The 15,213-nt window shown below is 37.8% G+C and overlaps 1 protein-coding gene across 1 annotated transcript; it reads left to right on the forward strand.

Moving 5' to 3' along the window:
* The first annotated feature begins 9 nt into the window (after positions 1-9).
* On the forward strand, positions 10-15,078 carry LOC113684838 (muskelin). The gene is made up of 24 exons (XM_089207056.1): positions 10-153; positions 245-314; positions 1,414-1,556; positions 2,498-2,586; positions 2,891-3,000; positions 3,823-3,960; positions 4,167-4,221; positions 4,717-4,794; positions 5,537-5,832; positions 8,294-8,392; positions 9,053-9,111; positions 9,238-9,324; positions 9,755-9,809; positions 10,388-10,440; positions 10,553-10,629; positions 10,740-10,807; positions 11,484-11,563; positions 11,907-12,096; positions 12,572-12,633; positions 12,830-12,881; positions 13,672-13,722; positions 14,048-14,117; positions 14,311-14,357; positions 14,656-15,078. The coding sequence occupies exons 1-24, from the start codon at positions 68-70 to the stop codon at positions 14,734-14,736; spliced, it is 2,196 nt and encodes a 731-aa protein (XP_089063182.1). The 5' UTR covers positions 10-67; the 3' UTR covers positions 14,737-15,078.
* Positions 15,079-15,213: the final 135 nt, after the last annotated feature.

Consider the following 15,213-nt stretch of genomic DNA (forward strand, 5'->3'; position numbering starts at 1 on the left):
TGGCTCAGTTCTCCCATGAAGATACTCGGGCGTGCATGCAACTGCGCAATCATCGAAGTACGCCAAAATGGCGGCTTCAGGAGCCGTTGAAACTCGTGTGTTAACATACACGATCCACAAATGTTCCAGCTATTCTGCAAACTATTTGCCCACGTAAGACCTCATCAAGGCTTCTTTTTATCATTTGGTGGAATTTCGCGAAGGTGACACCGGCTAATTTTGGAAATTTTTAAATTTTATTCAGGAATATTTTGGAGGACAAACCGAATGACCAGTCTTCGAGATGGTCTTCCGATAGCAACTACCCTCCGCAGGTAAGAATTAAATGGCGATCGTCAAGTGGATAAGCTTATAAATCATTAACAGGGTCGTGTATCTGTGAGAAATACTCGCGATGTAGACAACACGATTAATTCAAATCATAATATAAAATAATCACTAGGCAAGTGTCTAGCCGATGTCTGTATCTGCAATGATTAGTAAGGAGCAGCTTGTTAATTACAAATTGGAAGATGCCAGGATGATTTGCACTGATAGTTTTGTCATGAGTACCATCTAAACTTAACCTTGGTTTTGATGTATACCTTATATCAGGTTATAAATGCACAGAAAAAATTTGGGGTGTATCACAGCTGATTTTTTTGTCCTCGGTGAGTGGACAAAAGTATGGAGAGTTCGCTCTTTGTAAAGGATAGAAATCCAGTATTATGACATTAGGCATTGATGTTAGTTTTCAATATAACTTATGGTCTTGTGCATGCCACACCTAAGTTTTTTAAAGTTTATTATAAAATAGAAACTCAGATCAAAGATGGGGACCCTGAATGTTTTTTTCTTTGTCCCACACTTGTGGCAAGATGAAAAACATCTTTCTCTATTTCTTTACCAAGCTTAAAACTTACCATCTTCATATTCTATTTGCCAAACATGACGCTATTGACATTTCTGATCTAAAAAGTATGCAGAGCGTGTGTCATATATGATCTTTGTAGTGGATCTTGCTCACCATAGAGCATCGGAGCACAGAATCTAAATGTCTGAGGTGTGATTGACCTCATGGGGACTCAGAATTTTTTTCCTTTGTTCCCTGTTCGTGACAAAACAAGGAACATCTTTCTCACACAAAAGATCTTTGTCATTTGTTTAAACCCCAGCATCAGTATCAGCATTCTTTATACTCTTCCCTTTAATTGGTATTGACAAGAAGAATATGTGTAACAGTTGTAAGGTGGTGATCATTTTCTATATTCTCATGGTCTCAATAAATGGCTTTGCAGTAATCAAGTATAGAGAAATCAGGTGCTGGTCACTGTTAGGGTTGAAAGAGAGAATTGTATATGTAAACAACAGCAGTTAACTTTAATTTTATCATTTGTTTTCTTCTGCGAAAGCTTTTACCTTTTTTATTTTTAGTTTCTTATACTGAAATTGGAGAAGCCAGCTATTGTTATGACTATCACATTTGGAAAGTATGAGAAGACCCATGTATGCAATCTCAGGAAGTTTAAGATTTATGGTGGACTGAATGATGAACACATGACTGAGTTGTTGCAAAGGTAACTGGTTTCACAGTGTCTCTGGATCCTGATAAATTATTGCAGGGACCCTTTTGATTTCCAGTAAGACTGGCTGAATATTGTGGAAGTGTTTAAAAATAATCAAATTTTATTGATACAGGATTTTATTTCTCTACTATTTTTTATTTTCATCCACAAGTATAATCACAGTGTTACTGTAGCCCTCTACACCCTTACATACATATGTATATTCTCCATGCTGTTTTATATACATATCTTAAGATGCTGACAAGGAGAATTTGTTTAATAATCAAGGACTTCCTTACATGTAGTTGGTGATTGTTTCCTTTATTCTTGTAACCTTACTGTTTGATTCAGGACTGACACTGTAGGGAGAAATTAGATGCTAGTCATTTTTAGGGGTTGAAGGATTACCTCATCAGGGCATGAAGTTGCACCCAATACAGGCGCCAATGTGACTAAATTTTTCACTTTGGTGACCAAATCCTGAAAATTAGTCGCCAAACTGGCAACTAGAATGTTTCATCATAACCTTACTAAGAGATCTAGTGAATTAAAAAGATTTGCAAAGACAAATCCGCGGCAAACTTCCTCGTTAAGTTTGTTTCCAAAATGCAGCACATGCATCTCAATCAATAACTAGACGTCATCTTTGATTTAGGTGAGCTTAAACGTTGCATATCATCCATCCTAGTGTCCATTTTGTAGCACGTTAAAGATCTTTACCCCTACTTAATTTCTAGAACGATGACAGCATAAAAAAGAGGTTTTGTTTGTCTTTGAAAATGGCGACCAACTTTTCTTGAATTGGCTACCACTTGGAAGGATTTAGGAGCCAAGTGGCTGTCAGAAAAAAAATTAATTTCACGCCCTGCTCATGAGTGTAGAAGGTTAACTACTTGTTGAAACAGAATGTCAATAGAGCCTTTTCTGAGATGCTGTTTGTTTTTTTTTTGCAGCGGATTAAGAAATGATCATATTAAAGAGGCATTTGAGCTTCAGCATGAACTGGATGGCAAAATGTTCCCTTGTCAATTTATAAAGATAGGTGAGTTCCTACGATCTACCTCTTAATTCAGTGTTGTGATCATTGTTCCTTATTTTTGTTTTAAATTAATTGCCAAATGCCTTAAATTTTATTTGTGAACATTCTCCCATAAGTCAATTTAAATTAGATGACCAAAATATAATATTATGGAATTAAAAAATGCTCTTAATTTAGTTTTGAAATTTAACCAGTTGATACCAATACCATGAAAACTGAGAAATTTTCAGGGGAAAAAAGCTGCAAAGAAGCCCTCTGAGAGTGTAGTCAAACAGAGTCCACTGGTTTTCTTTCCAACTATTTTCAGTTCCAATCATGTCATGGGGACCCAGTTTTAACTTCAGTATTTGGTTTGTGGAGCTTTCGGGAGTAGATGATCCAGAGATTGTTCAGCCTAGTCTTACGTGGTTTAATACTGTAAGTGGTACTTCTTGATCATTTGTTGATTTATGTGTATGGTGAATCCCAGCTTAGATGCTTCCTGAGTCACTCTATAGCTCTAAGACAATTGATTTAATGCAGTACCAGGGTTTTTATGGGTCCTGGAAAACCTGAAAAGTGCTGGAATTTTATTTGACTTTTTCCAGAACTGGAAAGTCCTGGAAATCTGCTTAAATCAAACAATAAAGTTTTGAAAATTTGCATTGTAAGAAATGTGCATAGGCTGTAAGGAGAATTGATTTTGAAATCTTGGGAATGAGACAGTTTAAGGTGAAATTTTTATGTTTTGGAAAAATCAGTCTTGGGCCTGGAAAAGTCCTAGAACAGTCCTTGTTCTTTATGTATTCCATCATGTTTTAACCCCTTCACTCCCAAGATTTCTTTAATTATGTAGTTCCCCTTACTGTCTGCATACAATTCTTATGAGGTTGGTTTGGAGAATTTGGTATAAGATCAAGACAGTTTTTGTTATTCTCATCACTTGTCTTCTTGATATTGTGTTGATATCATAAGAAGAAATTCTGTCTTAGTCTGACTCATGGAAGTGAAAGGTTAAGGCTTTTTGGGATCTGTGGCACTCTGACTACTACAAAGGATTGTAGTCAGAGACAATGGCAGAGTGATATTTTGTTCATCTTAACACAAGACATCATCGGGGTAATCTGGAAATGACTTCCATTCAGATTGTTGAACCTAACTTGTAATCATCCACAGCAGCCCATTTCAGGACTTCTCTTACTTTGTCTTAATTCCAGTCTTTTGATTTTTGTTAATTTGTTTCTGACTGTCATCTTGCAGTATCGTGAAAGAGAAGCCATACGTCTTTGCTTGAAACATTTTCGACAGCACAACTATGCAGAAGCTTTTGAATCCTTGCAGAAAAGAACAAAAATCAATCTTGAGCACCCCATGCTGACAGAACTCCATCAGAAACTGGTAACAATCTTGTCATGAGTTTATCTTCAACTGTTATTGTTTGGTGCTGTGCTCATGATTAGAACAGATTGATTTAACTCTTAAGATGGCAATTTAATTTAATTTAAATAAATGTCTATGTCCATGATGATATATTTTGCATCTAACTGTTACTTGTAAATTGAAATTGCAATTTTTTGTGTTTTTGTTGTACAATTTTTTACCAGGTGATAGATAATGACTTTGATGGATGTGAGAAAATCATAGAACAAGCTTCAAATGGTAATTTTCTATTTGATTTTCTGTAATCTGAGATTTTAGTAGAGGTGGTAGTTGCATAGTAATGTTGATTCAGCTGCATGTGAACCAAAATTAACTTTCAAGTTTAGAGGCAGATTTTTTGTTTTATTTGATGTCATGTTTCATGTGCTGACATGCACTTGTAATGGTTACTGTCTGTTCTTTGTACTCTTTTTAGCCATTTTCTGGGTACCGACAAACCACTCTACATTAGATTAACATTTTTAAATGTGCAATCCTCATGAGTGACCAAAACAGAATTTCTCCTTACAATGTCAATACAATATCAATCAGATAAGTGATGAGAATACAGAAAAATATCAAATGAATTTGGGGATAATTAGTTGATCCAATACTAAATTCTCTGAACTAACTTTATAGGAATTGTATGGTTGACAGTAAGGAGAACTACAAATTTGATCTGGGAGTTAAAGGGTTAAAGTAAGCTTTAATTTGTGTGTATTGTTTGTTTTCTAGATGCTATTTTTAGTCATTATATCAGTCAGCAAGATTACAAACCCAAGTGGAAAGCGATAATTCCTCTTGCTGCTCAAAGTAAGTTATTGACGGGATGAGATTAAGGTATAAGAGTCATTAAGCTGTGCAATTACTCATTTAGAACACCATTTAGAAGTAAAATTAATGTACTGATTAGAAACCTTCATATGAAAGACTGTAAGATTTTATAAACAAGGTCACCTTGTGAATCACATTCATTTTCAAGATTATTAACATATGAATTCAGTTTTTATTGTTGTTTCACTTAAGAAGTTAAGTAGCAGAATAGTGTAAAATGCTGGGGAAAATTCTCAACATCTGAGTTAAAAATAATGTGGTCATTGAAATTTGACTGGATCTGTAATTCTGTGGCTAGAGAATTCTCTGATCTTTAACCTGTTACACCCCATTCTGTTCTCTTTACATTTAATTTCTTAAGGTACTGACAAGGAGACTTTTTCTAACAATCATGACTCCTTTACTTGATGATCAATTCCTTCATTCCCATGACCTGAATATGTGAATCAGAGCTGATCTTGTTAGGAGAAATTAGATACTTGTCAGTGTGAAGAGAACACAGCAGAGTCTCAGAGAAGAAATGCACCTGGTGTTTCGTACATTCTATCTGTAAACAGCATGTTTATAAACTATGCAATTCTTCACAAAATGCATAGAAAATTGGATGGATTTTTCCTTTAGGAGGCCTCTAGTTGCTTCCAACAATCAAATTGAAATTGAGCAGTAAAAACTGTATGTAACATTAGTAACACCAATGTTCATTGCCATGTTCTGACCGTAGATGATGATAGCAGTAGTTCACGGCCGGGTATGAGAGGTGGGCATCAGATGTCAATTGACATGGAATCTCAGGTGATTTACCTGCTTGGGGGCTGGGATGGGATGGTGGACCTGGCTGATTTCTGGTCATTTACTGTGGAGTCTTCTCAATGGACATGTCTGTCACGTGATACAGAGCAGGAAGGTGGACCATGTGCCAGGTCTTGTCACAAGATGTGTCTGGACGGCAAGAGAAAGTTGATATATACTTTGGGAAGATACTTAGACTCAGGAATGAGAAATGTAACACCACTTAAGGTAATGTACACTTAAATTGTGTGACAGAGAGAATTGGTGACCATTGAGCAAGGCTGTGCTCTAAGGAAAATTTCAGGGAGCCCTTCGGGCTCCCAAGCGTTTTAGCTTGGGTGCCCAGGCCTAAAAGATGGTCGCCCAAATCAAAATTTCGGGGAGCCCTTCAGGCTCCCAAACATTTTAGCTGAGGTGCCTGGGCCTCCTAGTTGGTCGCCCAAATTAATAAATCAGTCGGTTCATTATTAAAAATTAAACAAACTGTTTTCGTAACGAGTCAAATAGAACTATGTGCATTTATTTATTGTTTTTATGTTCATGAAACATCGTATCCTTTGACCTCCTGAAAACCTATCATCACTTATGGTCAAATAATTATTTAATTCACACTTACAGAAGCAGTGCAAAACTATTTTTTGAAAAATGAATAGTATACATATACCAAAGATAATCTGATAATCCTAAAACTCTCTCATTGAAGTTCAATTCAAAGCATTATGTAAGCTTAGCAAAACACTATTTCGTTTGAACTCTGTATACTTAATTCTTTAGAAATTCTTTAGACAGAGTTTAAATTGGAATTACAAATTACAAACTACGGTAGATCAATACTGTCAACGATGTAAATCATCTTTTATGAATTAGAAATATGAACATTGTAAACAAAATTGTACAGTGATCCATTAAACACTAACTGTAACATATCTCTGTTTCGCAGCAAAATATTCATCTCAATTTAATCATCCAACTTGCAAAAAAGGGACTGCTTTCATGTTCTTTCTTTTAGTGATTGAGTACTGATCTACTGCGAACAAATGTTAGAACTATTATCTTTTTTTGAATAAGTCATCTTGTTGGAAAGTCATCGTTTAAGAGCAGAACAGAAGTATTTTCTTTCCTATGTTATCGGTGAAATGTTCAAGACAAATGAGCTTTTTGTGGATTCGGTCGATTTTATTCTTAGTGCGTGATACGTAATAACTTGTCACGACACCAAGGACAATGCGGGACTTATAGAGTTTATACCCGTTTCTAAAACAATCACAAAAAAAACCGTATCTTTTCTTTTTTATACATCGTGTTTTACTGGAAAAACAATCTTAAGTTATGTTTTTGCCTCGCAGACACGGCAGTAAAAAGCCGGCTAAAATATTAAATTAGCATAGAGGAGCGACTCCCGTGTTTATTCAGCGATTTATTAATCGCCGACCGTACTTTACGCCTATCAGAGCAGAAGTAACAACTTCTTTTGAAAAACTAACTGATGAGCCATCCCAAATTAAAGGAAAAATTTTAATGCTATTGGAAAAGCCGTTAAAATCGAAAACTGTGCAGCTAGTCAAGTTCAAAGTCAAGGATTATGCTACATGTGCATTCACGTGGAACGACCTTTGAACATCAACGCGCGCCCGATGGAACAACATTTTCTTTTAAAAGAACGACTCCCGTGTTCATTTAGCGATTTATTAATCGTCGACCGTACTTTACGCCTGTCAGAGCAGAAGTAACAATTGCTTTTCAAAAACTAACTAACGAGCCATCATAATTTAAAGGGAAAATTATAATACTATTTGGAAAAGCGGTTAAAATCGAAAACTGTGCAGCTTGTCACGATCAAAGTCGATGATTATGTTACACGTAAATTCACGTGGAACGACCTTTGAATATCAACACGCGCCCGATTGAACAACATTTTCTTTTTTTTTTTTGACTGTAAATCAAGAAACCAACACCAGCCAGTCGCCCGGCCGGGCGACCAAGAAAATATTTTCAGTCGCCCGAGGCCAAATGTTAGTCGCCTCAGGCGACCGGGCGCCGTTAGAGCACAGCCTTGCCATTGAGTGACTTCTAGTCAATGCAATTTGTTCAAATTTGACAGTCTGTAATAAAGAAATCATTTGAACCTCCATTCTGGTTTAAATGTGTCTGAATAATTGGTTATATTTCCTTTGAATTTTGACTGAGACAGCTTGATTAATGTTTTGGAATTATTCAGAGACAACTCTAATTAAGGGTATTGTTACAATATTGAAATACATTTGAGCACTAAATTACAGTATGTGCTCAATTTGTGTCTTTTTTTTCATGACTCAGGGCTCTTAGCCAAACTTTTTTTAAGTTGCCATTTTTCGATGTAAAATCACAACAAAGTTTCCAAATCTAAATTATAATATTTTGAGAAATATTAATCTCATAATGTTTCAACCATAGACAAAAGTATTCTGCATGATAATTTGAATTATCCAGGCATTTTGATTGGTTCTTAGTTATGAACTATTGGAGGACAGATGCACAGATGATGTCATCACTAAAAACAACTTGCTCTGTTATTATATAAATTACAATTTGGTTCTTGCTCTATTTTGTCGTCATATGTGATCTATTACTGAATAGATACACAGCATCAATAATTCTATTTATTTAACAGACCTCTGATTGCTAGTTTTGTTTCTTTTTATTTTACCAGAGTGATTTTTATGTTTATGACATAACCAGAAATCAATGGACGCTTATCAGTGCAGACACAGCATCTGAAGGAGGGCCACCTCTTATTTTTGACCATCAGGTCTGTGTTATACTGGATTATTTATTCTTGGATATTTGTGACCCTCCACGGGAAAACGGGCACTAACGCTTTTCCGTTAAACGGTCTCGAAAAACGGTTGTAAACGGATAGTAAACGGTTAACTCGAACGTTTAAACGGATGCCATAACCGCTTAAACAGATGGCAAAAAATTTAAACGGTTGACCAAAGTCCAAAAACGGATAGCTTAGGCCTTCAAATGGTTGATCAAAAATAAAAACGGATAGCACGAAACGTTAAACGGTTGACCAAAGTTGAAAAACGGATGGCTCACACTGTTGTCTATCACACTATAACATCAGTATGAATATTCCCCTGACTGTTTCATACAATTTCTAAGAAGAGGAGAATTTGTTTAACAATCAAGAGCTTCTTCACTTAGTGATCATTTCCTTTATTCTCATGACTTTTATGCTTGATTCAGGGCTGATATTGTGAGGAAAAATTAGATGCTAGCTACACTTGGTGGTCTAATGGTTAATTCTTCTGTTAGCAGGAAAAAAAACAATGTTTGTTAACATGAAATTTTTATGTAATATGCATCATTAGAGTCTTTTTGTCAAATTTTTTCATACAGCATGGAATCTTTTTCCCTGCTCCATGATATGCAACGACCTATAACCTTTTGTTTCATTTTGCAGATGTGTATTGATGTTGAAAAAAGCACAATTTATGTGTTTGGTGGTCGTGTACTCACAAGGTAGGAAAAAAAGGAGAAGAAATCATTATATATTAAGAGGTTTACTGCAGAAAAGGCTGAACGGATTTGTTTGTTCTTCCTTCACATTTTTATCCGCAGAGCTAAAAGTAGTAGTTTCTTTTTTAGCTCAAGTGGAGACGAGAGAGCACAGGAAACCCTATTTAGCGGACTGTACTCGTACAACTGTCAAACAAATACCTGGAATAAACTCAAGTAAGCTGGAATTTGAAAATGTTTTTAGAATTAGCCTGTTCCTGGCTTTCAGTTTGGAAAACGGAGTGAAATAGTAGACGGATAGATGACGGAAAAAGTGAAAAAGCGGCGGAGGTTTGGGTCGACTTGCGTAGAGGACTTAACGCGAGCCGACCCAAACCTCTCTTGTCTTTTCACTCCGCCGCTCTCATAGCGCTGTTTAATATTGCGCTTCAATTTACTAACTGAACGCCTGAAACAGGCGATGATAAGATAGGGATAATAGCACTGCATACTGTGAAATTCTGTTACTTGGGAAGTTGCTCAACAAATTCGTATTATCGTATCGATACAACATGCAAATGTGACGCTTCAGAGATCTCACATTTTAATGGTGCAATTTTGACTTAAACAGTAGTTGGACTGATTTTGTGTCTGTTGTTTTTTGTAGGGACGACTGTCCTGAGCTGCGATCAAGGATAGGACACTCAATGTTATTTCATCCAGTAAGTCAGGAAAAACAATCGTGTAACTTTCAAATATTTAATTATGAATATCATTGTCCTCAGAAAAGCACTCTCAAGGAAAGAGTTAGGTAAACTTTACTTAGCCCTGCATTGTTCTCCTTTTCAGGCAGTAACCGGTAACATTTACCACCTGTAGTGCCTCTTATTACCGTTTAAAATTGCTTGGAATTCTTTAAAATTCAACGGGTAAAAGGATTGCTTTACCGGTTTGAAAATTTATTTTACCTGTCATGCTTAAAATAAGGGAGAACACTGGCCGTGGTGGCCTATTCAGCTGCATGGCTGTTATCCAGAGGGGCCCTGGTACCAAGCATGACGGGGTGTTATCCATGGAAACCCCTAAATAGGCACTATTTTTTAAGCGAAGTTGACCTACATGGCCCTTGTACTGAAAGAAATATAACAAAACCTTAATTTATTGTAGCTGGGAGAATGAGCCATCAAACTGTAATGTCCACTTGTTTAACCACTTGTTTAATTAGGCGCTTGGCGAATAACGCTCACCAACGAATTTCTCAATGTCAGTTTCTCTTTTTTTGCAACTCTTCTTCACGCAGGAGAAAAGACTTCTATATATTTTCGCTGGACAAAGAGGAAGAGAATTTTTAAGGTACTATATGCAGTGATGTTGAAGTGAATTTAATCTGATGACCAAATTAATTAAAGCATGCAAAACTTTTTTCATTCTGAGTAATTTTAGGACCTTTTTTCCTATCCTTCAGTGACTTTATAACGTACAATGTGGACACCCATGAAATATCATTTATATACGATGGAAGCAAAAAAGAATCTGATCAAGGTATATCTACAATCACTGCATTTCTTTTTTACAATTACTATAGTAGCCGTTGTTGATTTAATGATATTTATGAGTTTTGTTTAAGCACCCTTCTGTTTCTTTATTTGCAGTTCCTGCAGCAGGTTTTACTCAGAGAGCAACAATTGATCCTGGACTTAACGAAATTCACGTATTATCTGTAAGTAGATCTCTCTTAAGCCTGCAGTTCTTTACGTCACCGTCTCTCTTGTTACGTAAAATTTGAGAGCGGGAAAGCATGAGTCTGCAAGGGGCTTGGAACTTATTAGTGCCAAACCCTTAGCAAACCTCTCCACAACTAAAAATGAAGGCTTGCTCCCAGGGTACAGTGCAACAGGATGTAGTTGATGAACCATTACACATACGATCACGGTACGCGTCTGTTAAAATTCCATTCGCGACAATGGTCCGAAAAGCGAAGTTAGAAGTTTACACTCGTACACGCACGCGCGTGACTGTATCAGTAGTGGTAAGCCCACAGTAATTACGGTCTTCAGTTTTCGTCGTAAGAGTAAAGGTTACGATATTTTACAGATACATAACGCGAGCACGTTCATCTACGATGAAACAGAAAAATACGAAGCCCCAGGTCTTTGTGGCTACGTATAGCGTGCTGCACTATTTACGCTTCCCCTCCCCCCCCTCCCTCCCCTTTCCTCTCCTCCCTCGTCAGTTTAAGCAAGTCATTAGGTTCGCAACAAAACCTTGTGTGTGTGTTTTTTTTAGTTGCAACTGTACAGGACCTTTTTGGAGCCCTTGTTTTTGTTTGCACGGTGAACTGGATGTTACATCAAGTTTGAAGAGCTGTAATTTGATGGGTTCGTTCATCTCTTTAGGGTCTCAGTAAGGACAAGGAAAAACGTGAAGAAACAGTCAGGAATTCTTTTTGGGTATACGATATGGAACGAAAGTCGTGGTAAGTATTTTAAAACGTGGAAAATTGACAATAACCTTCCCCACCCAAACGAGCTCCGATTTTTGACAGTTTGTCTGATTTTAGGTCCTGTTTCTTTTTTTTCGGACAGTGTCATTTTATTTCGGGCAATTGTGTCCGGTTTCAGACGGACAGTTCGACTAATTTCAGGCGCTTGGTGTCGATTTGGGACGCTTGCAGTTAATTTTGGACGTTTGAGTCTGATTTCGAACCGTTACTTTTGATCTCTTAAGGTTCTATCCGATTTCTGCTAATTCAACAGCTGTACACACAAAGTTAATCTGTAGTTTACTACTAATGGATTCTATGACTATTTTTCTTGTAGGTCTTGTGTTTACAAGAATGAGAACATGGGTCAGCAGTACTGGACCAAGATGCAGAATGTAGAGCCTTGCCCTCGGTTTGCACATCAGTTGGTGTATGATGATATTCACAAAGTACATTACCTTTTTGGAGGCAATCCTGGAAAATCCAGCATACCCAAGATGAGACTCGATGACTTCTGGTCGCTGAAGGTAATCAGACTTTGATTCAAAATTTTAACTGTCTATCTGTTTATTTCGTTTACTCTTAGTCTCCTTCGCGGCTGTTCTCTTGGATGTCACGCAACGCCCCCTTATCTTGCGCTACATCCCAGAGAATGACAGCCAAGGAAACTAGGTTACCCCTTAGCCTGATCCGGGTTTGTCACGTAGTACCCCAGCGCATGTTACGTTGTGTGACATTATTTTACAATTTGGATGTGAGTGAGTTGTCAAATTTTTCTGTTGCAACCTGAGAGTAACAAGCACTTTTAAACTTTTCAAGGGTTTCAAAATTCATTTACGGAACGGAATTGAATGCGCTGATTACGCTCGAGAACATGCAATTACCTTGTCAAAATTTAGTTGCGTTGCGTGACCCAAAAAAAAGTGGTCAACTTGGTACGCGGCTATCAATGTTTAGCCTTGTTAATACTGTCCATTAATTTTATTTCCCGTTTATTTGTAGTTGTCAAGACCTTCAAGAGAACACTTATTAAGAAGATGTCGGTACTTAATTCGTAAACAAAGGTACTGTTACCACTTATTGCTTTTCCCCTTTTTTTAACTGCCAATTTGTATCATTAATCCCGCATCCTTTTTATTTAACTGGTCGGCTTTACTTTTTCATCCCATCAACATGTATTGGACCCGCCCGACCCGAACGCGTAAAGCGACAAAAAATTCCTCCTTTACGACACTCTTATTATTTGTTTTTCCTTCTCAGGTTTCAGGAGATGGCTGCTCGTGACCCTTACGAAGCTCTTCGTTATCTGCAGGTACTTATTAAATTTCCAAATTCCCCCTAACTTGTATCTTGCACAGATACTGGTGAATCTCTTCTCGTGAGAAGGAGTAAGGGTCTTGAGTGAAACAGAATGCATCTCGAGAGAAACGTGACACGTCTCGTGAGGAGCTAGACAACCTTGCGTGAAAAATTTTACGTCTTGCGAGAAACCAAACGCACTACTTGAGATAAATTTACTTCTCGCAAAATGAAATGCACAACAAGCGAGAAACAGGGCACGTCTCGCGAGAAACACGTGATTCAGAAAACACGTGCGCAATACGGAACACGCGCCTTGCAAGAGAAGGGGACACTACTCGCGAGAAACCGCCAAACGCACATTGAGTGACGAGGACATTTCTTGTGAAAAGCAAGTCGCATCTCTCGAGAAACAGGGTGCGCTTCATAAGAAACAAAAAGCGTCATGTGAGTAACAAGACACTTAAGTAAAATTCAAGACGCGCCCCGTGAGCAATCATAAATGTCTTGCGTGTACCAAAACGCGCTACGCGAGAGACGAGACTGGTTTACAAAAAGCCGGATTACGTTTCGCAAGAAACAAAACGACTGTGCTAAAGAGAAGACGAGTTTGGCATAATTTAATACACGCCTCGCGAGAAACAAGTCGCGTTGTTCTACCCCGCCCAAAGCTCGATTGTCAACCGCTGTTCTGTAAATAAGCCCGCGCTCCTTGGGACTGGGCTTATCCCCGCCCCACACCTCCAAGAAGAATCTTACTCTCTCTTTCAAATTTGAGTCACACTCTGCTTTTTTCTCCCTAGCACGAGCTCTCGGAGACAGTCGCCCATGATGATCCGGAGGAGAGTCAAGAGGTGATTAAAGCCATACAACACTAAACGCTAAGGAGCTAAGTTACCCAGTTTTAGTTTTCCCTTCTCCCATCAGCCCCCGTTTCTTTTCTTTTCTTTTTTTTTCCGGAACGAACATAATATGGTCGATCAGTGAACGATTACGAGCTTCTAACTAATTTGCGCGTCAGAAGACTTAAGCGCACTTTAAGTTATCTGCAAGTGCTCTTGTGTTTCCCTGGACAAGTGCTAAAAATTCCCTCTTAATAGCAGATTTACAAACCGCTTAAATAAGGTATGTCGTGTTGAATGGTTGGAGTTGGTAAGCATTCCTGTCTTTTGTTTCCAGTTTCGTCTTATTGCATCCAGTCTATTTTCTCAGTCAGTCTCCACACAAGATCGAATGGAAACTGACGTAGGTGAGTTATCTTTCATAGTTGTTTCATAATTGATAATGTAAATTGGCCATCTTAAAGAGTTGCTAAAGCTAACGTTTCGAGTGTTAGCCCTTTTTCAGAACGAAGTACCTGTATGTCTGCTATCTGACTATTTGTTCGTGCGTTCCTCTTTGTGCCATTGCCTGATGTTCTTTTTCTTCTCTTAAATCCTCAGACTCTCTATCGCCGCCATTAAATGACGGTTTTGCTGGAAGAACTCAGGTAGTTGTTACACAAACAAAGTGCACATTTCTACACGTGTTTCACGAATGATCTTTGATATGTAACCTGTATTGTGGGCGATATAATTACAATAGGTGTTCTAAACTTAGTCAATGGCAAGGGAGATAAAAAGTGAGTGTTAAATGCCGAGTGAACAGCAGAAACGGTGGAGGTTTCTCAGCCTTTTGCGCGGTCATTTTTAGCTCTCACGCTGTACATTTCTTCCACGATTAACTGAACAAGAAAAGTGGTAGCTGGTTTAAGCCAAGCATTAATTTTTTTTGTTTCCTTGTTGCAGTTGTTTGATACATTGGTGTCTTTCTTCCCTGAACACATGACACAGCCAAAAGGAAATCTTGTAGATCTCATCACTTTCTAGCATTTCGGAATATCCAGTGAATAAACAGCAATCAAGTACCACGGAATTGAAAAAGATCGATGAGTAATGAGCGGCCCTTTCAAAATAAGAAGCAAAAACTGCTTTTAACATATCCGTGAACAGGATTGTTCTGCTACACAGACTATGGTTCTGAAACAAGTTAGAGACAGGTTACTATTGATCACCTGGGAGGGTGGGTGGGAGGATTTTGATTGTGTCTCTTAAAATCCTCCACCCCTCCCCCTCGGCCATTAATAATTACTTGTCCCTTAGGTTCAGGTCAACAATGCAAAGCTTGTATTTTGTAATTAGTGTGAAGTAAAACAAATTTTTTTTCCAGGAGTTTTGAAAAGTTGTTTTCTTTATTACTACAGTGCTTCGTCATACCGTTTTAGCGTGCTAGGGGTCGTCATATCAATCACTTCTCGAGCTGCAGTTGCAAATCATTCCTTTTAACACGGTCGCCTCTTGATTCCC

Source organism: Pocillopora damicornis, chromosome 5 (genome assembly GCF_964200805.1).
Source record: "Pocillopora damicornis chromosome 5, jaPocDami1.2, whole genome shotgun sequence".
Classification (NCBI taxonomy): domain Eukaryota; kingdom Metazoa; phylum Cnidaria; class Anthozoa; order Scleractinia; family Pocilloporidae; genus Pocillopora; species Pocillopora damicornis.